The sequence below is a fragment of the Dermochelys coriacea genome, chromosome 19 (assembly GCF_009764565.3).
Source record: "Dermochelys coriacea isolate rDerCor1 chromosome 19, rDerCor1.pri.v4, whole genome shotgun sequence".
Classification (NCBI taxonomy): domain Eukaryota; kingdom Metazoa; phylum Chordata; order Testudines; family Dermochelyidae; genus Dermochelys; species Dermochelys coriacea.
This window is the reverse complement of record NC_050086.2, coordinates 7,702,538-7,725,909: the sequence shown is the minus strand read 5'-3', so window position 1 is coordinate 7,725,909 and position 23,372 is coordinate 7,702,538. Positions and strand designations below refer to the sequence as shown.

At 42.6% G+C, this 23,372-nt stretch overlaps 1 protein-coding gene across 1 annotated transcript in view; it reads right to left on the bottom strand.

Annotated features, from left to right (window-relative positions):
• The window catches only part of LOC119845511 (bone morphogenetic protein 8A-like), a 43,997-nt gene that overhangs the window by 5,509 nt on the left and 15,116 nt on the right, over nucleotides 1-23,372 (bottom strand). The window contains exons 2-6 of the mRNA XM_038377879.2: nucleotides 7,509-7,701; nucleotides 6,821-6,969; nucleotides 3,427-3,621; nucleotides 1,862-1,941; nucleotides 1,330-1,440 (exon numbers count right to left, since the gene is read on the bottom strand). Coding sequence (XP_038233807.1) covers nucleotides 1,330-1,440; nucleotides 1,862-1,941; nucleotides 3,427-3,621; nucleotides 6,821-6,969; nucleotides 7,509-7,701 — 728 coding nt within the window. The remainder of the gene's footprint in view (nucleotides 1-1,329; nucleotides 1,441-1,861; nucleotides 1,942-3,426; nucleotides 3,622-6,820; nucleotides 6,970-7,508; nucleotides 7,702-23,372) is intronic.

Below are 23,372 nucleotides of genomic sequence, written 5' to 3'. Positions count from 1 at the left end.
ATGTTTCTGGAATTGTGGAAGATTTAAGTTTAAAGGCAAAGCATAAGGACATCCAGAACAGGAGGATCAATCATAAATTTTTTGGTATTAGAGAACACAGGTGAAATCCTGGCCCCACTGAAAACACTACCATTGACTTCATTGAGGCAAGCATTTCCCTGTGTCTTTGTACTGTGGCCTGATCCTGAGTGGGGCTTCTGGATGCTCCCATATATGAATATTAAGCAATAATATTTTGTATCACAAAACTGCACTCTCTCAGCCGAATGCAGCGGGGCAATCTGTCTACACCCTAAATGCTAAAATGAGAATCAATGCAACTCTAAGATTGAGAAATCAAGCACTCACTAGTCAGGAAATCCCAGAAGTTAAAGCATGTCCTGCCACGTGTAGTGTGCTTGGGAAAATGTTGCATTAGAAAACCTTTCCGCTGGGAATTTCCTGCCTAGTGAGTGCTTTGGTTTCCGAACTGTAATGGTGCATTAAATATGTCTCAAGATTTTTTGTTAAATCCTTGTGCTGCCTCCTAATCTTGGAAAAGATGTATACTCTCATATGTGCACGTGGGCAAGAGGGTTATCTCCTATTGGGTATATGCATCAAGCAGCATTTTCAAGGTGTCCTAAAGGCAGAGACTGTTTTCAGTCTAACAAAGGCAACACACCTCCTTGAAGACTTGTTCCAGGTTTTCAAATGTTAACCATATTTTAGTTAACTGCGAGGTTGGGGGTCGGGGGGGAAGGGAAATTAGCCAGAATAGGCAATTGTCATTTTCACCACAGTTGGAAACTTTTAACCCTGAGAGATGATTTGTATGAAAAAGTCAAGTGAAAAATGGAATTGGACCAGAAAGCATTTTGCAATGAGATAGCAGTTGCGAGTCTGCAAAGCACGTGAAGCTTAAAGCTGGCCAATCAGGTGTTCATTCCATTATTTCCTGTTGATTCCTTGATCTGCCCCTGTAGGCAAATCCTGACCAGATTAAAATAATTGGGGTTGGTGTAATGCAGATTTTTTTTTAGAAGGATCTGAGCTAGACTTCTGCATCCAAATGCCCTCAAAATTTGTAAAAGGCCCAGATCCAGATCTGAATTTCAGGGACTGTCTATTTAAAAAAAACAAAACAAATATAACATCTCACTATGGGGCCATGAAAAGATTCTTCTGTATCTAGTAGACCAGCCCTTGGACTGCACTTTTATCCTTCCACTGTGACCTGATTTATACACCACCGAGTTTCTGACAGCTACTTCAAATGTTAATGATCCTGTGCAGAGCCCAGACCCCAACAAGCTATTAATGCACATACACATTAATAAAACTACTGACTAGTGACTGCAGGATGGCATGATTGGTTGCATTCATGCAGGAATCCAGAGGAAAGGCACATTCTCCTTCGCAATAAAAAGCAGAATATCCTTGTGGTGCAATCACCCAATCCTGCAAAAAGAAAGATTTGTCAGTAGTTAAGCAGCACGACTACACTCATTCATTCATTTCTCCGACATACACAGAAACAATCAGGCTACTCATAGTGGGGTGAGGGGAAATGTCAACAGTTAGGGTTTATTTTGATTTTTATATTGACTGGAGAGTTCCTCCTTCAGGGTCATTGATGGATTTCAGGTTGCATCAGTTCATGTTTTTCTTAGTAATGCCAATGATGTTGTTAAAGCAAGTTCCTGTGAAACCTCCCAGGTGAGATCAAAGTGAGGCAGAGTTCACATGCTCTAAATTGCCTTGTGTTTGGGAAGGAGTGGAGGGGAACCCCAAGGATGGGCTACTTTCACATTTTTCCCATTTAATTTTCTTGGGTATCAATTTACTGCTAAAACAAACAAGGGGCAGGGGGTGGAATTACCAGCCATCCAAGGTCCTGAAAGCTGACATATAGTTCATGCCTCCTGCAAACCTGTCTGCCTTCAGAGACATGAATGTCATCTAGAAAAAAAAAAGGGGGGGGGAGAAGAGGGAGAAATGAGAAAATACCTGTCACTCAAAATAGGAAATAGAAAAATCTCACCAGTTACCCTACTTTATCCGAGTATTTGCTAGCACCAGTATAAGAAAGGCTGTTCCAAAAGAGCAACAGACTAACATTTAAAATCCCTCAGATTAGCTATATCCTTTGTCTTTGACATAGCGGGTGACAGGAGCTGTTTCTGCAACACCCTGACTCATTGGAACCTCTGATTCAAAGTCTTAGATACTGATGCTACATCTAGGCTCACCCTGACCCAGATTCCTCTCAGTCTGGATTTAATAATTCAACTGGAGGATTACTAGAGAAAGCACCAACAAATTCCTTGGACCTCAGTGGGCTGCTGCTGCAGCCAGGAGCTCCTCACTGGGACACTGGTTCTGATTCCAGGAGCGCCTGCCCAGCTTGCTGGATTCACCAGCTCCGTGGCAAAAGCCAACAGGGTGAAACCTTCAAGCTTCAAAATCCTCTGGGGTCTCAGAACGTTTTTTGGCAACTCTAGCTATGCCTGACAATGAAGCCCCACTGGCCTCAGAGCCCGTCTTCTTAGTGAGAAGGCTTAAGAGTTTCTTTAGCTTTTAGACTCGTTCCACTTCTCACAGATGGTGGTGTGTGGGCATCTTGAAATAATCTGAGCTCGCTACCTAGCTGAGTTCCTAGATTGGCCCCCCTCACATCTCTACCCTACATTTCTGCATTTTTCAAAGCTACATGCTTTCACAGAAAGCCTGGAGAAGCTACAGTCCCTAGGAACACTGGGTCCCTTGAAGAGTGGGGCCAGAAAACATTATCCCAGATTCTTTGGGTCACCCAAAGTAGTGAAGGCTTCAGACTGGTTCTAGATGCATCACTCTGAGATCAAGAAATAGTGATTCAGCATGGAGAAATCTAACCCCAATCATTCAAGAATGGGTCCCAAATGACTCCCTAATCCTAGAAAGAATTTGAAAGAAGCATATCTGTGTGTTCCTAACCATCTCCTCTATGGACGCTTGGCCACGTGTCAAAAGCATCTCAGGTTCATCGGGATGCCTTTCAGGGTCTCTTCCACTCCAAGGATGGTTTTGAAGCGGATGCTAATATTAACAGCGTACTTAAAGGATTCAGTATTCAGATATAACACTACCTAGAAAGTCTAATAAAGCCCTTCCCTTCAGGAAGCCATTGCAGACAGTACAATCTCTCGGTTGTTTGGCTTCATAATCCAGTTAACGGTCCCTATTCCAAAAGCTCTCTCAAAACCTAGTTCATCTGGAACTCACTTCAGGACACACCAGAGCCATGTGTTTCAACCAGAAGAGAAATTCCTGAAGGAGGGAGGGGCTAACAAAATATACCACGATTAGTGCAGCAGAGGAAAACGCAGATAAAGATCATTTTCTTTACTGTAAATACAGCCTTTGTGCTACCTCTAGCCAGCTGGGTCTCTAACCCAAAGCTCTTACCAAAAATCCCTGGAAGCTTGTTTGGATGCGGCAAGTCGTTAGTTTTCTTGGGCTGCCTCTTCTTCAGCTGCTTGACGGCTCGAGGGACTCGGACCGGACTTTGGCTTGCCCGGAAAAAAGTGACCATGAAAGGTTGCTTAGAGCGTGGCCCGCGTCGACCTAGCAGTCCTGCTAAGCCCGGATCGATGTTCTGCCCTACGATGGGCCAAAAACACAAGTTTGTTTCACCACATATGTAAGTTAGGCTGTAAAACTAAGCTCTTTAGTTAAAGGGGGAGAAAAAACAAATCAGATGAACATTAAAAAAAAAAATCAATAAAAACAAACCCCAATAAAGTCCAAGGATTTTTCGAGTGTAACCTCTCCTTGCACCTTCACCAGTTGCTGCATTCTATTATTTCTACTCAGCCAGCACCTTTCCTCCCTCTCCCTCTGTGTTGTTCATAATCCACATTTCGGCATCAAGAGACAAGAGCACCCAGGGCTGCCAGGTGCTCCTTTGGTAGAGCCAGAGCAAATGAAGGGGCCTCTTCATGCTGGACTGGAGGTGCGACCTGCCTCCACACAACACATTAAAGAGCCACTACCGGTCATCGTCCAATCAGAGGACACACTTTGTGAGCTAAATCATTCTGCTGGGAAGACCAGACAAACGAGAGTAATAATTCTAATCCAGGATCGAAAGAGAGAAGCGATAATTGTGGAGAGGGTGAAACGGGGTAGAAAAGACAAGGAAATGAGAGAGCCAAAGGAAATCCAAACAGCTGCGAGTTCCTCGAATTATTTCAAGTTTTTCAGTCTTTTCTAAGGAAGAGAACACTCTCCTCCGATCTCCTCAAAGTTTCCCTGGTCCAGAATTTCACCATTACAGGCTTGGATTTGCTCCATAGAGCAAGTGAGGCAAAATGGCAGCGCTACATTCAGTGCTAGGACTCCCTCCCACTTTGCATTCGTAGAGCCTGGCTTCCAAACACTAACATCGGGACAGAGGCCAAGTCTCAGTCGCTTCTAAGTCACTTCTGAAAATGGGAATTAGGCTCCTAACTCACTCCAGAACGTCTGAAAAAAGTCTCACCCCAGGACATGAGATCCTTTGCAAAAGAGGATGGTCTCGCATGTAGGGGACCCAGCTTTGGACAAGATGGCACAAGAGAGATTTCCAAAGGGTTACTGATTTCATTGCAACATGATAGAATTTAAGCACATGTTTACGTGCTTTGTTGAATGAAACTAACAGCCAAAGCATCAGCAGTCTGAGGAAGACCTGAGGGGAAGCATTTTCCTCCCTAAACTCCTGATCAGTTGGAAGGAGGATTTTTGAGGTATTTCCATTGCACATTAAATCCAAATTGGCTCAATCATTGGTCACCAACCTCAAAGGATGGAGAACCCATCTGAGTCCTCATTCAGGAGAACTCACTGGGGCTTCTGTCAATGCAGTGAAAATAAAATCAGGTACTGAGAGCAATTCAGCTAGCACCGTTACCTCAATAACCAAGCTTAACGGACCAGTTCACGAGTGACTGGCAAGGTCATCACAGTCTCAGATGGCAACTGGCGGCACAAAGGGAATCCTCTATGTTTTAAGAGGCCATGTTCTTGGTTAGCAGGCAGAGACTATCCTTAAACTAAGAGCTATGAATATAAAATAACCCAGGAACATACAGGCTGAGCAGAAGGGCCATCTGCAAAGGGAAAAGGTAAATTACTCAGCTCAGTATTGCGGTGATCAATCTTTACCGTCAGGCCATCCTCAGAACAGCACAGCTCGAAACCAACTCATCGCAGGAAAAGGACCTCACAGTATGAGCAGTCGCTGCAGTGTCTCAGCTGTCCCTAGACCAGATCCTCAAAGGCACCTAGCTCCTATTGATTTGAATGGGAATTAGATGCTGAATACCTCTGAGGATCTGGGCCTGATATCTGACATCTGTTCTGCTGCTAGCGTGGGTAGTTAGAAGAGAGAGAAATCCTCTGATGCAAATTGTTTCAGGCTGACTGAAAAAATAACAGGGGCCAGATCCTCAGCTAGCATAAGATAGCATAGTTCCACTGAAGTCACCAATTTACACCAGCTGTGGTTCTGGCCCTTGCTGTTTAGAACTAGTGTTGATCTATCCACCCACCCACCCCGGGCAGTTTCCAGACAGAGGACACATTTACTCAAGGTTTTGTGCAGCACCTCAAACCAAAATAGCCTGATCTTAGCAGCATGCTTATTGAAAGGGAAATATTGCAGAGAGAGGGGACCAACAAGCGCAATTATATTCTCCTAGCCTCAAGGACAATCTCTGAAGTACACCTTTGGAATGGATTTTATCCATGGGTGAAATTAGGAAAGGTTAATCCAGCGAAACACAGGTGAGAATCCCTTCAGGCAAGGATAACTTTAAACCTATCCTATTAGTATAGCCGTGTCAAGGTTCCCTCCCCACTCTGAACTCTGGGGTACAGATGTGGGGACCCACATGAAAGACCCCCTAAACTTATTTCTACCAGTTTAGGTTAAAAAACTTCCCCAAGGCACAAATCCTTTCCTTGTCCTTGGACGGTATTGCTGCCACCACCAAGTGATTTAGACAAAGATTCAGGAAAAGGACCACTTGGAGTTCCTATTTCCCCCAAATATCCCCCCCAAGCTCCTTCACCCCCTTTCCTGGGGAGGCTGGAGAATAATCTACCAACCAATAGGTTAACAAAGTGAGCACAGACCAGACCCGTGGGTTTTTAGGATACTAAAAACCAATCAGGTTCTTAAAAGAAGAACTTTATTATAAAGAAAAAAGTAAAAGCAGCACCTCAGTAAAATCAGGATGGAAGGTAATTTTACAGGGTAATAAAAGCTTTAAAACATAGAGGGCTCCCCTCTAGGCTCAACTTCAAAATTACAAAAACAGGAATAAACCTCCCTCTTAGCGTAGGGAAAATTCACAAGCTAAACCAAAAGATAATCTAATGCATTTCCTTGCTTTACTTACAATTTTTGTAATCTTAGATGCTTATTTCAGGTAGGGTTTTAGGAGAGGTTTTTTTTTCCTGCCTGGTCCCTCTCTCTGTCCTGAGAGAGCACAACAAAGAGAGCCCAAACAAACCCAACTCCCCGATTTGAAAATTTCTTCTTTTCTTATTGGTCCTTTTGGTCAGGTGCCAACCAGTTTATTTGAACTTCTTAACCCCTTACAGGTTACGGAGGGATTTTATGCTACCCTTAGCTGTATGTTTATGACAAGCCTACACTAGGAAGTGCATCAATGTCTTTAAAAGGCCTAGAGGAGAGCTCTATATTGGGCTCTCCAATACACCCAGCTGCATCACAACAAGATCTAGCTAAATCAGCAGGAATTTTACAAGCATCAGGAATTTTAAATCCTTCCAGTGCCCAAGTTAGCCTTACCATCATCTGTCTCCACATAAAGTCTCAGGCCCAGGTTGTGTTTACGGTTTACTAACCAGTGATTACTGGCAGCTGTGACATCAAAAACCAACCAGCCTTCGGCCCCAGCCTGGAGCTCCTGAAGGTCTAACAGGAATAAGTCAGACTCCCTACAGAAATGGAAAAAATAGATAAGCAAAGTCAACTGAACGTAGATAATGCATCCTGCTTAGATTGTCTGCTCTTCAGGGCAGGGTTTGTCTTTTTGTTCTGTGTCTGTGTAGCACTGAGGACACGGGGGTTCTGATCGATGGGTAGGACTTCTAGCTGCTACTGCAGTACCAATCATTAATAATAATGGGTGGCATCATTTCTGACATTTGCTCTGAAAAAGCATGCTCCCCACTGTCCAAGAGTGAAAAAGCTTGACAGTGCCCTTGGTCCATATAGGACACGTATGCCCACTACCTATTAAATTACTACCACCCATTGAAATACATGGGAATGATTTTCCCACAGATGAAAAAGCAGAATCAGAATTTCTCATGTCCAAATTGTACATAGGCTTGCACATAAACTGAATGTCATGAAGCAAAAAAGCAGCACTACAATTTTGGCTCATAAGAACCCAGATTTGTGTCTAGTTCTACAGAAGAAAAAACCATTTGTTCGGTTTCCAGCTCAAAGGCACTGGTCGGTTTTGCTGCACCTGTTGGAATACTCCTTTGTGATTTCATAGATGCTGATGTGAAGAGTTTTGTTGACATCACGAGTGAAACTTCGCAGCTTATAAATTCGGAATTCAGCAGCCGTTACAGATTCTCCAGTTGGAATCTGGGTCAGGTCAAATCGAAATTTCTTCCAGTAAGGCTTCTGGTAGAAGATGTCTCTGTCGTGCTCAACTGGAAAATAAAGGATTGGGAAAAATGATACAAATGATTCCCCGAACATTTATCAATCTTACCAGCAGACCATTGTTACACCCTAGTCTGATGAGAAACATGCCCCAAAGCAACTGGGTTTTAACAGGATCCTCTAGAATTAATTTACCTTGCATTCAATGACTAAAATCTCCCTAATATCTTGCTTTTTTAGCATTCTGTATGAAATTGCTCATGAAGTGTTCTTGTTCTTAACTTATTGTCAGGGCTCTGTGTCTGTCACAGAGGTCGCAGAAGTCATGGATGCCTTGACTTTCCGCAAACCTCCATGACTTCTGCAGCGGCCCGAGCAACAGTCCTTGGGGTGGCCAGAGCAGCCGTTGCTCCAGTGGCCCCAGGCAGCTGGAGCCACTGGCCCTGACCCCCCACCCCCAGCAACAGCCCCACAGGGCACCCACACCCAGAGCAATGGCCCCCCAGGGTGCACCCCCCCCCCCCACACACACACAAAACAGCAGTTCACAGAACAGCTGGAGTAGCTGCTGCTCTGGGCAGCCCCCAGCAGCTGGTGCCGCTGGCCCTGGCCCCCCCGGGGCGCCCCTCCCACTCCAGTAGCAGCCACCCCAAGATTTAGTCACGGATATTTTTAGTAAAAGTTATGGACAGTTCACGGGCAACAAAAATTCATGGCCAGTGAACTATCCATTGCCCATGACCTGTCCATGACTTTTACTAAAAATACCCGTGACTAAATCATAACCTTACTTATTGTCACAGTGACTGTCATGTGCCAGTGTTTGTCCACTGGGGCAGGGACCATCTTTTTCTTCCGTGTCTGCACAGTGCCTAGCACAGTGGGCCTTGGCCCGTGACCAGAACTCCTGGGCACTATGGTAATACAAATAGGAGATAATTAATAATAATAGATTGCAGGGCTAGGTTCAGTGTTGCCAAATGTTTCTAGCCCTCATGCTTGCAGAGAAAAGCTTGAAAACATGACCCAAAGACTCAATAATCAGAAGGCAATTGAGGAGAACCCACCATTAAAATAAAACAAAAAACACAACAATAATGATTTTGGGGGGCTGGATTCTCAATTTTTGAATGTTGTTGGGACTGTAAATTTAAAACCAGGATTAGCATTGGGAAGGCAGTGTGACCTCGTGGCTAAAGCACGGGACTGAGACTCAGGAGACATGACTTCTATTCCCAGCTCTGCTGCTGGGTGTGTTTAGGCAAGTCACTTCATTTATCTCTGCCTCAGTTTCTCCATCTGTAAAATGGGAAGAATGATGCCGGCCTCTTTGGGAAAGTGCTTTGAGATCTCCAGATGAAAAGCACTACAGAAGATCTAGGGGTAAAAGTTTTATTTTGGGATTTTAAATTTAGCTGGGAAGAGGCAGTGTCGTCGATGTGGATCTTCATGGGCTTCCCATCTCTAGACCTGACACTTCTCTCTCCCCTCCCCCTCTCCTTCCCCTGTCCTCCCCCCATTTCTTATTAAAGAAGTGCCCCTGCCTGCCAGTATTGGCCTGGAAAACTGATGCATGTCAAAGAGAGTCCTCAAATGGTTTTGACTTTGCCTACATCATGTTGGGTGCCCCATCCAGGGAGGCCCCCAGCCCAACAGGTATTCTCAGGGAGCTGTTTCCACCCCTTTCTTCAAGGCTCCTTTCTTCTTTGCAGGTAAGGTTCCCAGACCCCTTACAGTGGGTCTTCCCCTCTTTTCAGCCTGCTGGAGGCAGAACCAGACCCATCAGTCAAGGCAGGATGGGCAGGGCCATGTTCCTGAAGAATCTCCCAGTTTTTGTTCTACCTCCTTAGCTGTTGGCCAACTTTCCCAGACTCTCCCTGCTACAGAGCAGCAAACAAAGCTAACAAACCCCAGAGCAGAGTGGGATGTTTGTTGCTCCTGATGTTCAGCTTTCTGGATCCTAAGCTTTCACTGAGCTGTTGGTTAGACTCTGGGGAGCTACAGACACCTTCCTAGAAACCCCCTCTGCTGATCATGAATGCTAACTGGCTCCCAGCCCAAAGGCACAGAGAATCCGGCAGAAGACATGCCGCTCAACGCTGGCAGACAAGGGCACTAAAACATGGCTATTGTAATATCGGAGATAACCGAGCACCCTTTCTCTACAGCCGATTTCCGTGCTACAGTGCTGTTGGCTGCAATGAATCAGATAGGTGAGCGAGGCTGGACTTGTGTCAAGAATTCTCATTGATAGATGTCTTGGCCTAGCTGTCCTTGCTTTGTGGCCACATGCTAGCTCAAGTATCACTGCTTGCCTCCCTCACGGCACTACTGCCTTGGAGGCACTGCCCACCTATGTGGCATCATCAGGGAAACTGAGGCAGGAGTGCTGGGGTAGCCCTTAAGGCATGGGGACCTTGGGACTGGGCTCCTTCCTCCCCACTCACTTCACGTAGCACCAGTCTCCCTAACACAGCCCCCTTCCCCGCCCACCTCAGGCCCATGCAAGTTCTGTTTCCTCTTGCCCTCCCAAATCTCCACTTCCTCCCCCTCAGCTGTAATATTTCTACTTTTCTGTTTGTCCTCTTCAAACACAACTCCCCCACTCTTTACTGAGGCCATGAGCAAAAGATACTTTAAAAAAAAAAAAAGTATTGTTAAAAAAAATCAATGTAATCTAATCTGGAACCACAAACTCGAAATGCATTAGTCCTAATTGTCTGCTTATTGGGTGGCTTCACTACGGGGCAGAGTTAAGGTTGCTAGGGTACCTTAACATCGTCAGATTTCTGTTAATTTTAACCTGAACTCAGACTTTCTGGATTTGTAATGCCTGTTTGTGGAATAATTGCAACATCCCTGTGACATTATTTACTTTCATGCTACTGATATGTCTCCCAACCTTAATTCCATTTTAACATAGTGTTTTGCCTGGTTACATCTGAAAGATGTGCCTATTTAAAAAGGCCATGCGTTCTCATGGCAGGACTTGTTTCCTAAAAAGACTGTTACACTCTTGAGAGCCTAAGCTGTATTTAAAAAGGTCAAATATTGCAAAGGTGGAAACGCACACAATTTGTTTAAAAAATTCTCTTCAGATTAAGAGATTATGTAAAAGAAATTCTTATTAATTATTGGATTTGAGGACAATTAAAAAGGGAGTCTTAAAGCTCTTTCAGCCAGCCATTCTCCCTCCGACAGAATTTGAGTCTACAAACTATTTGCAATACATCTGCACCATCTACTGGATACTACATGAATGCAACTCTGAAATCCAGACTGAGGCTAGTACATGATCACCAGATGTATAGCTCGTAGCCAGTGAAATATGGATCGCCTAAACCCCTGGGATTTAGGCATAAAAGCCAAATGGCCACATGGTCTCTCTCTCTCTTTGATTTGTTCACTTTCCTGTGTAAATAAAGCACCCTGGAAGAAAGAGGTTGAAGACACTAACTCTGGAACCTGCTGTATGCCCTGCTGCAAAACTAAAACAACTGAATTCTTGCCCTCCTCCTCTCTGGACATCAAGCAGCAAAGTGCAGAGTAGCCAATCCTGAACTTGCTCCAGCAAGTTACAAAGGTGTCAAAAGGACCCTAGTAAAACCACAGCAGATTATTTATCGATTAATGCATTCCACAGCCAGACAGGACCATTGTTATTATTCAGCCTGCTTTCCTTCATAAAACAAGCCACAGAACTTCCCCCAAATAATTCCAGTTTGAACTAGTTTGTTTCATGTTCTCTCTCTCTCTGTGTGTGTGTGTGTGTGTGTGTGTGTGTGTGTGTGTGTGTGTGTGTGTGTGTGTGTGTGTGTGTGTGTGTGTGTGTGTGTGTGTGTATAAATCTCTCCTCTGCTTTTTCCACCAAATGCATCCGATGAAGTGAGCTGTAGCTCACGAAAGCTTATGCTCTAATAAATTTGTTAGTCTCTAAGGTGCCACGAGTACTCCTTTTCTTTTTGCGAATACAGACTAACACGGCTGCTTCTCTGAAACCAGTTTGAACTAGAGTCCAATCTCAATTTCAAAATGGCCAGTGGTGGAGAATCCACCACGATCCTTGGTCAGTTGTTCCAATGGTTAATTACTCTCACAATTAAACATGTCCACCTTATTTCCAGTCTGAATGTGTCTAGCTCCAAAGTCCAGGCATTGGTTATTGTTGTACCTTTTTCTGCTATATTCAAGAACCCCATCAAAATATTTGTTCCCCCTGTACGTACTTATAGACTGTTGTCAAGTCACCCCTGAACCATCTCTTTGTGAAGCTAAATAGATTGAGCTCTTTGTGTTTATCATTGTAAGGCAGATTTTCTAATCCTTGAAACATTCTCATGGCTCTTCTTTGGACCCTCTCCAATTTATCAATATCCTTCTTGAACTGTGGACACCGATAGAAATCCAGGAACCTCTAAAACAAGCAAGCAAGCAGTAACATCCCTTTAAACAAACAAGCAAACCTGCCATAGGACAACCTGGAATCAATGAGGTTATTGGTGAAAGTGTTAACTTTTTGTTAAATTGTGTTAAAATATACTTAAAGTTAATTAATTGGATCACTAAATTGTTAAATTAATAAGATTTGGGTCAGCCAGAGCCTGATCTCTGACTGAGGTGCTTAGTGCTACTGTAATAAAATAAAAAGAATAATGATAAATCAAACAAACATTGACCCATCTCCTCCTGTGAGCCCTTATAAACCTGGCAAAGAGCAGAAAGAAGAAATCCTGTTTAAACAAATTATTTGATTTGATTTTTCAGTAGAAAGTCTTGCATAGGTCTGAAAACAACAGTCTCTTCCTTCTATTTTATGAAACGTGTGGGAATGTCTGTGTTTTTGAACCCAAGTTCTTTTGGGAGCACATATGGGAAGCCACCTGGGAGTTGAAAGTGGCCCGTTTCCCAGCCAGTCAGCTGCACTTTCAGTTTAATACTCATGAGAAATTCTATCAACACTCAGCTGATTGATTAGTGAGACAGGGTAGGTGAGGAAATAGCTTTTATTGGATCAACTTCTGTTCTACAGGTTACCTGCAGAAGAGCTCCGTGAGACTCAAAAGCTCATCTTTCTCACCAACAGAAGCTGGTCCTATAAAAGATATTACCCCACCCACCTTGTCTCGCGAACATCCTGGGACCAACACAGCTACACCACCACTGCATACAACGTCAAACTGATCTGTTCTCATTTGCTTTTATTACTGCCACACAACAATTTGGAAAAAATCAAAGCAAAACCTGATTGTTCATCCTTTTCTCCCCCAGCTGTATAACTTGTTTAGGACTGGTTGACATTTTCCCATTAAAACTACTTTTTGACAGAAAATTATGTTTTTGGCACAATGAACATTTTCACAGAAAGTGTCTGCTTTCTGTGGAACTGCAGCATTTTGTTGAAAAACCAAAAGACTTCCTGGTGTTTTGAGGAAAAGTCAAAAGTTCACACACACATACAAATCTGATCAGCTCTAATCTTAGCATATACGCTATCTGATCAAAAGATTCTCCTTTAACGGTTGGTTAGAAATACCATTGTCTGTAATGAAAGGATAGAATTAAATGATTAAAAACCAAAAAAGTCCTATTTCTGAAATACAAATAACTTCTTACTCAAACCCAGTGTTACAATAGTGAGCATTTCTTCTTGGAGTCATCCAAAAAGGGGTGTTAAAATTAATTATTTATAAAAATCAATAATAAATAATAATAAATTAAACAAATTATTATTAAAACCAAAAACTATTAAACCAATCTAGTTTGCAGGTTTCATTTTAAAACCTAGCTGGCATCCCAATATATTATTAATTTAGAAACCATTCTCACCGGCACATCCATAAATAACTTACAACACATCTCTCCAAGTCACTTCTAATTAACAAAACGTTTAAAGGAAACGTTCTAGAGCCATTCATATTTATTCAGTTTCAGTAATGAATATATATGGTTTAAGGATTAGATGGTTTTGAAAATTTTACCCTAAGTGATCTAAGAGCCTAAATCCCATTTTCAAAAATGATTTTAGGCACTTGGGATTCTAAAGTCTAGCAAAGTCAAAATGCCTAAGTCACTTTTGAAAATAGAGCATGCGGTCCTCACTCACTTAGCTGGTTTTGAAAATTTTATCCATAATCTTCATAACAGGCACTTGAACGTATGATATCTCATGTATAAATTTGATATTAACAGGGAATATAAATATAACACAAGCAACAGAATATTGACAAAAATGTACAAGTGCTTATATATACAAATGTTAGAAGACTAAATACTAAGATGGGTGAACTAGAGTGCCTGGCATCATGGCAACTTGGTGGAATGAGGATAATCAATGGGTCACGGTAATACCAGGGTACAAAATATATAGGAATGACAGAGTAGGTTGTGCTAGTGGTGAAGTGGCACTGTATATGAAAGAAAGCATAGAGTCAAATAAAGTAAGCATCTTAAATGAATCAAACTACCCTAGAATCTCTACGGATATTAATTCCACGCTTGACCAATGAGACTATAGCAGTAAGAATATACTAATGACCACCAGACCAGGATGGTGACCGTGATTGTGAAATGCTCAGGGGGGTTAGAGAGGCTACAAAAGGAAGAAAATGCAACAATAATGGGGGATTTCAACTATCTCATCTCTAGAAGGGATGCAGAGATAAAATTTCTAGACATCATAAATGACTGTCCTGGAATCCACAAGGGGAGAGGAAATTCTTAATTTAGTCCTAAGTGGAGCACAGGATCTAGTCTAAGAGGTGAATATAGCTAAACCACTAGGTAATAGCAACCATTATGAAATTAAATTTAACATCCCTTTTTTGAAATTAAATGCAATTGTGGTGGGTTTCTTTGGCACGTTTCCCCACTACAGGGAACTTCACAAAAATGAAGAAGTTAGTTAAATGGAAATTAAAAGGAACCATCACGAGGATGAAATGCCTACAAACTGCATGGAGACTATTTAAAAACACAATAATTGAGGTTCAAACTAAATGTATACCCCAATTTAAAAACAAAAAAACAAAAACAAACCACACACACACAGTGTAAGAGGACCAAAGAAAGGGCACCATGGCTAACCAGCAGAGTAACGGAGGCGGTTAGAGGCAAAAAGGCATCTTTTAAAAATTGGAAGTCAAATACTACTGAGAAAAATAGAAAGGAGCATAAACTCTGGCAAGTCAAGTATAAAAGTATAACTGGGCAGGGTAGGCCAAGAAAGAATCACAAGATCAACTAGCTAAAGACACAAAAACTAATAGCAATTTTTTTTTAAAGATCATCAGAAGCAGGAAGCCTGCCAAACATCCACTGGGGCCACTCGACTACCGAGGTGCTAAAGAAGCAATCAGGGAAGACAAGGCCATTACAGAGAAGCTAAATGCAGTGAAGACCAATGGAAAGAATTCAGATGATGAGGGGGAGATTCCCACTGCTGAATCAGTCTTTTTAGGTGACAAATCTCTATTGATACCTCAATCTGGACAATTCCTCAGGAGGTTTTGGAACAAATTGATAAATTAAACAGCATATGTCACCAGAACCAGATGATATTCAACCAAAAGCTCTGAAGGAACTCTGATACAAAATTGCAGGACTGTGGTATGTAACCTATCACTTAAATCAGCCTCTCCCTTAGATGACTGGAGGGTAGCTAATGTAGCACCGATTTTTGGAAAAAAACAGCTCCAGAAGCGATCCTGGTAATAACAGGCTGGTAAGCCTAACCTCACTACCAGGCAAATTGGTTGAAATGATAGTAAACAACAGAATGATCAGACACATAGATAAACACAATATGTTGGGGAAGAGTCGAAATGGCTTTTGTAAAGGGAAATCCTACCTCACCAATCTATTCAAATTCTCTGAGTGTATCAACAAGCATGTGGACAAGGGTGATCAAGTGGAACTAGTTTTTCAGAAAGCCTTTGACAAGATCCCTTACCTAAGGCTCTTAAGCAAAGTAATGAGTCATGGGATAAGAAGCAGGTTTCAGAGTAGCAGCCGTGTTAGTCTGTATTCACAAAAAGAAAAGGAGTACTTGTGGCACCTTAGAGACTAACAAATTTATTAGAGCATAAGCTTTCGTGAGCTACAGCTCACTTCATCGGATGCATTCCGATGAAGTGAGCTGTAGCTCACGAAAGTTTATGCTCTAATAAATTTGTTAGTCTCTAAGGTGCCATAAGTACTCCTTTTCTTTTTATGGGATAAGAAGGAAGGTCCTCTTATGGATCAGTAACCAGGTAAAAGATAGGAGGCAAAGCGAAGGAATAAATAGTCAGTTTTCACAATAGAAAGAGAAATAGTGGGGTCCCCCAAGGATCTGTATTGGGACCTGTGCTATTCATCACATTCATAAATGATCTGGAAAAGTGGGTGATCAGTGATGTGGCAAAATTTGTAGATGACACCAAATTACTGAAAATAGTTAAGTCCAAAGCTGACTGTGAGGAGTTGCAAAGAGATCCCATGTAAGTGGGCAACAAAATAGCAGATGAAATTCAATGTTTAATAAGGGCAAAGTAATGCATGCTGGGGAAAAATAATCCTAACTATACATACAAAATGATGGGGTCTAAATTAGCTGACACCGATCAAGGAAGAGATTGTAGTGACATCATGGCTAGGTCTCTGAAAACATCTGCTCAACGTGCAACAATCAAAAAAGCGAACAAAGTGTTAGGAACCATTAGAAAAGGGACAAGTAAAACGAAAATATCACAATGCCACTCTATAAACCCCTGGTACGCGCACACCTTGGTTGCCCCCCTCTCAAAAAAGATCTACTCGGATTGGAAAAGGTACAGCAAAGGGTCTGGAATAGCTTCCATATGAGGAGAGATGTAAAAGACTGGGACTGTCCATCTTTAAGCAGGGATCTGATCGAGGTGTATGAAAACCTGACTGGGGGGGAGAAAGTGAATAAGGAAGTGCTAGTTACCCCTTTACATAAGAACTAGGGGTCGCCCAATGAAATTAATAGGCAGCAGGTTTAAAAACAAACGTAAGGGAATACTTCTTCATACAATGCACAGTCAACCTGTGGAGCTCCTTGCCAGGGGATGTTGTGAAGCCCAAAAGTATAACTGGATTTCAAAAAAGAATTAGGTAAGTTCCTGGAGGGTAGTTTTGTCGATGACTGGCAGCCAGGAAAGTCAGAGTCGCAATCCCATACTCTGGGTGTCCCTAAATCTCTAGCTGCCAGAAGCTAGGACTGGATGACAGGGGAAGGATCACTAAATAATTGCCCTGTTATGTTCATTACCGCTGAAGCATCTGGCACTGGCCACTGTCAGAAGACAGGATTCTGGGCTAGATGGACCATTGGTCTGACCCAGTCTGGCCCGTCTTACATTCTTAATATAAAACAGTGGGAAAATCTGCTAAGAGAATGTCCAAAGAATGTTTATATAAGGGGCGTGAACAGCAAAATGCACTTCTCCAAAACGAAACACTAAGATTTTAATTATCCATCCATGTGTCTTTAAAAAATGTTCCCTCCAGCTACTCCAGCTCACCACAAGCTACATTTTATAAAAAGCATCAGGCAAGGCCAGCCTGGGGCGGATGTGGAGAGCACTTCCTGTTCTCGTGGTGTGGGCCTGGCACTAAGAGATGGACAGCTGTGCTGTGGAAGGATGTTACAGAATACATTTGGTGAGGAGAAACCTGCATTTTGATCTCGCCCTACAAAAAAAAAACAAAAACAAAAAAAAAAAAAATCACCACCACATGAACCTCTGTACACTTGCTCCAAAGCCATGGGACTAATTTACATTTTTTTTAAACCCATCCATATCCATGACAAGTAGAGTCACGACTTGTCAAGAAGGAGTTCGACGTACAATGCTCAAAGCACACAGGGGTCTCATAAAGCTGTTCTTAAACTTAATCTACTCCCCCATCCCAATTAACAGGGAATGAATGCCCCATTTATAACAGCAGAGGGAGCGTCACAACAAAACGAACAAAGGCCTTTGATTTTAGTCCAGACAGCTTGCAGGGATCCATTTCTTTCCACTGACCAAGCATCCATGCTGAAAACATGGCCCTGAAAGCACTCTCGCTGGCCCTGCCAAAGTATGTTAAGGTCTGGTAGCTCTTTATTATGATGTGCTATTATATAATGCATCAATGTTCAGCTGTAGCAGTTGTCGGGCTTACAGCTGCTCAAATCGTGTTGGGATTAAAGTTAAGGAAGGAAGAAGCAAGATGATGCTCAGAATGATACGACTATAGTATCCAATAGCTAATGACCAGCCAAGTCTTATAGATAAACAGTGTATACCTTTGAAAAGCTGAAGTTCTCAGTTTTCCATTTGAATAAAGTATTTGTATCTGTCCTTGACAATTCACAAGATACTGGACTTTAAATAGGTCACCGATTCCTCCGCTTAGCAATGTTTTTTTTGGCAGAGAACAAGGATGGAGTATTGCAAGTCTTGGATCTCAAATCAATGTAGTGTTCATGCCCTGAGTTTATACCAAAATTTCTCCTAGTGAGGACTTGATATACCATTACTCTTAAGAAATCTACCATGTGCTAGGTGGAGACAAGAGCTAGAATACACAAAATAAGTCAGAAACCCACATGTATACATACACAGAGTACATAGAAATCAATGCGAGATCTGATCATGTGATTGTATTTCTATCAAGAAAGTTATGTTGGACAGCAGTAAGATTTCTATCTTTCCTCCTTTCAGCTGTGGTTATTTATGGACACAGTGCTATGGAATACTGTTACTTTCCTAGTTCTCCAATACAGAAAACAGACAAGAGATACAGGAACAGCATCAGCAACTTGCTAATAAAATCCATACTAATGACTTAGAAAACTATAAACAACTGTAATTCGAGGTTTTCCCAGAATACTTGACATTTGTCATCTATCTAATGTATAAACATGCATTCAGGGAAGGGCAATAGGAATTCTTGTGGCAAAAAATCAAGGAGATTTTCTGGTAATGTCACAAGGACGTGGCTAAATGTGAAATTTCTTCTGGGTGTTTTTCAGTGCGGTAATTATTCCAAAGTTGGTTTCGTTTAGTGCATTGCAGTGGATCGGACGAGTTCTAAAGCGGAAGGGTTAGGGATGCTCAGCTTCATTGGAGAAGTCATCTCAGTTCCAGCTGACGTCTTATCATTTGTTATGTAGCGGGCAAAAAGCTGTGGAAACTGGGCTTCACAAGTCTGGTCCCATTGAAGACATCGTCCCTGCTTTAGTTCATACAGAAGAAGAGCTCTGTGTAAGCTCGAAAACTTGTCTCTCTCAACAAGAAGTTGGTCCAATAAAAGATATTCCCTCCCCCACCTTGTCCCGCTTAGTTCCTCCAGGGCATAAGCAATAGAAGGACATTATGAAGTGTGGCCCAGGCAGCCATGGAGCCCGTCCTGACCTAGAAACGTCTTCCATGCCCAGCCAGCTGCATAGGTTATTCCTACTTTAGTAGATAGCATAGTTTAGACTTGAAATTAGACGAAGGTTTCTAACCATCAGAGGAGTGAAGTTTTGGAATAGCCTTCCAAGGGAAGCAGTGGGGGCAAAGATCTATCTGGCTTTAAGATTCTACTCGATAAGTTTATGGAGGAGATGGTATGATGGGATAATGTGATTTTGGTAATTAATTGATCTTTAAATATTCAGGATAAATAGGACTAATCCCCTGAGATGGAATATTAGATGGATGAGATCTGAGATACCCAGGAAAGAATTTTCTGTAGTATCTGGCTGGTGAATCTTGCCCATATGCTCAGAGTTTAGCTGATCGCCATATTTGGGGTCGGGAAGGAATTTTCCTCCAGGGCAGATTGGAGAGGCCCTGGAGGTTTTTCGCCTTCCTCTGTAGCATGGGGCACGGGTCACTTGAGGAAGGATTCTCTGCTCCTTGAAGTCTTTAAACCACAATTTGAGGACTTCAATAGCTCAGACATAGGTGAGGTTTTTCATAGGAGTGGGTGGGTGAGATTCTGTGGCCTGCGATGTGCAGGAAGTCTGACTAGATGATCAGAATGGTCCCTTCTGACCTTAGTATCTATGAATCTATAAGCCCCAAATGCAGACCACGAAAAGCAGAGTGTACCCATCTGGGGGTGGTTGTAGAGATTACACCACACTTTTCAGAATTTGTCTTGTGTCAGAGGCTCAACTCTCTTGCTGATTTCTATCTGTGTGTGAGAGAGCGTTTGTGGATGGATTTTCAAATCCCTGGGAACTGGCCATCCAAATCTTTTAGGCTGCATTTAAAAAAAAAAATCTCAGTCCGAATCTGTCTGTCAGTGTGCATGTAAGTATGTGTGTAAGCACCATAGGATTATTAATTTTAAAGCACTGTGGTCAGACAAGGACTGATGCAGTGATGCGTCTGCTAGGGTATAGGCTTGTTTTTGTTACATGGATGTCAAGCGACATTTTCCTGACTATTTAAAGTTCTGTGGTTCAAAATTCTGCTTGGCTCCTTCCATCTCTGGCTCCTTCATTACATATTCACCAACATTTAATCCATCTATCCAACTGCCACTCTTCACCCTGAGTGAAATAGGACAGACCTGCTGCCTCTGTACAGCACCTAGAACAAGGGAGCCCTAGTCAAAGACCAGGACCCCCAAAGTGCTACAGTAACACAAATAAATAATAAAGTGTTCCAGTCTTCCCTCTTCTTAGGAGATTTTTAAACCTCTTCTCACTTCTTTTCCTCTCTTTGTTCTGTCTCTAATCCCCCCGACTGAAATCTAATGAAGTGTTTCCAATGAAAGGAGGACAGCCATCCTCTCCTGTGTTGCTTTCATCGGGTGTCCTCCTGCCCAAGAACAGGCCCTCAATGAACATGTGCTCACTCACAGATAGGCGCAATTAACACAGATGGTCTCTAGGTACCTTTTATGTTTATTTGCTGTAAAACTTAAAATAATGTTCCAAAAGCCCATGATTGGTTCCTCCCGGAGGGAATCTGTAATGAATATACTTGGCAGGCTGCTTTCATGCCGTGCGTGGAAAACTAAACAACTTGCTAATCACCCACATGTGTTGGGTACATGTTTGCTGCATATAGGAGGATGGGAATCCCTATAAGCATAATCATCTAATTATAGCAGTTCTGAAAGACACCGATTCACTTAAGAGGTCTCCTTATGGCTTATGATAAAAAAATCTCAGGCTTTGACATTTATTTATTTTGTGTAGGAAATCCACTCAAGCAAAGCCACAGCATTCTTATCAACATCGTTCAAGGCACGAAGACCTCCAGGAAGTTGAGTCATTTTGCAGTCCTCAACAATATGCGCCATGGTTTGCAGCTGTCCACATTGACAAAGGGGACTGTCTCTAAAACGCCACCAAAGTTCTGCTGCAGCACAAATTCCAGGTCTGGTACAAAACCGGTTCAGAAGGCTCCATTATCTTTGTGGTCAATCAAACCCGGGAAGATGTTGAGTGGGGTCCGAGACAAGATTTGTCACTTTCTCGGCAGACGATGAAGCTCATCAAATGTCTTCTACCATAAATCCCCCACCCAGTAAACTTATCCACAAAAAGGCGATGTGAGGGCAGACAAGGGCAGCTTTGACATTAATGGAGGAATCGCCCATCCAGACAGTGGAAAGGATTGCTATGCTTAGCACCTACCTCATGGGTCAGTCAAGTCTTCTTCAGGGTCATAGCGTTCATCCTTTTGAAAGGATTTGAAGTATTTGAGACATGTATTGGTTCATATTTTATATGGGTTGAACCAAACAAAGATTTTGAAGTCATCAGGTACAGAAAGAAAAACAATGAGGATGTGGGACCAGTCTTGGAGAAGGAATACTAGTTAGATGATTCCTAATGGCAGATATATTCAACCCTTTTCTTCAGTCTCCAGGAGAAGAAAAAGGCAACAGTGATGAGATAAGTTTGGAAATTGATATAGAAGATACTTTAATAAACGGAACCTGTCTCAGTCATCTTTGCCTGATGATTTTCTTCTAAATACTCTGAAAGTAGTAGTGGAAGAAAATACACTAGTCAGAATTTCCAGTCAATTACTAAGGACAAGGGACGTGTCAGAGGGCTGGAGAACATAGACCTAGTCATCAAAAGGAGGCCAAAAGTTACTGTTGGAAACTCTGGACCCATTACCCTAAATTCAATACAGGGAAAACTAGTAGGGCACACTGAAATGAAAACTTGGTGAACAGCAACATGGGTTTATGAGACAGATCACGGTAGGCAAATGTTATGTTCTTCACTAAATTACAAATTGGGTATGTCAAGCAGTAGATCTAGATTTTTATAAAGCCTTTGATAAGGTCACCCAAGAGAGTTGAAAAATTGACAGATTATCAAAATTAATTAAATCCTAGCGTAACAAGGAACCTGGCAATGGGAAGAGAGACATTGAACATGAGTTTACACAAACACTAATAGCCATTCCGGGTATGGTCTAGTCCAGAGGTTCTCAAACTGTGGTCTATGGACCACCAGTGGCCCACGAGCCCCATTCAGGTGGTCCACAGATAGTTCCCTCTAAGATGCACGCCTGGGTGGCCACACATGAGAGAATGAAGGGCCACCTACCTAATTAGCAGAGCTACGCAGGCATGCCTACACTAATTAGGTGCCTGGACCCTGGAGAAGATGCACATGGCCTTGGGGAGAATAGGAGGTAGGTGGGAGGGGGCAGTGGGGTGAGAAGAGTGGGTGGGGGTATTTGGGATGTGAAGGGCTGCAGTGGCCAGAGAAAGAGGCGACTTTCCTCAGCTCCAGGTTGTGGCTGCCAGAGAAAGATGGCCCACTACCCCGGCCCCAGCTTGGGAGCTGCTGCAGCAGGAGGGAGAGGGAGACCCCCCCTTCCCAGCCCCAGCTCGGGGGCTGCCATGGCAGGGAAGAGAGGGCACATCCATTGCATTAGAAAGGTAAGACTACAGATATTAAAATACGAGTTGTGTGCTTTTATCTGTAGAACAAAAAATGTTCCAAAGTGCTTTACAATAGTTAGCTAATGGTACAAACAACATTTGGAAAGATCATTAAGTGGTCTGTCGAGATCCTCAGCAATTTTCAAGGGTCCATGGAAAAAAAGCTTGAGAACCACTGCTCTAGTCAGTAGAGTAAGAGTCCGATAGTCAAGACTCCTAGGTTCAATTTAGAATCTGCTACAGAATCTCTCTCTGAGACCATGCCAAGTCATTTAACCTCTTTCCCAGTTGACTCATCTGGAAATTGTGTATAATACCTCTCCCTCCTGGGAGTGTTCCAAGCCTTTAAATAATGTTTGTAAAAATACACCGAGATCTTTGAATGATAAGTCCAAATAAGTACAATTATTGATTGGGTGGGTATGGCTGGCTTAGCTAAGCATCAGGCTGAAAATCGACAGACTCCCAGGAACCATGGTTTTGATTTGACCAGATTAACACAGCTGCGTTTCTTTTTGGAGGTAAACTGCAAAAATAGCTGAGTTGTTTTGAGGTTTCTTTATTGCATGGCTGGATAAACATTTAAAGTCAGACATCCCGTTTGTTCAGTGTGGACAATTAATGATCCTATGTCCATCTTCACAACACAAGGGGCTTTACCCTCATGTCCTTAGTCAAAAAATTTCCCTTTACAGAGCTGCATTGTGCTAATCATTGGTTGATGCTTTCCTGTAACACAGAGACAGCTCAAAGATAGGGCCCAATCCTGCAGCCACCTACTACTGGGTGTAGCGTTTACTACCAGAGAGGTACCGTG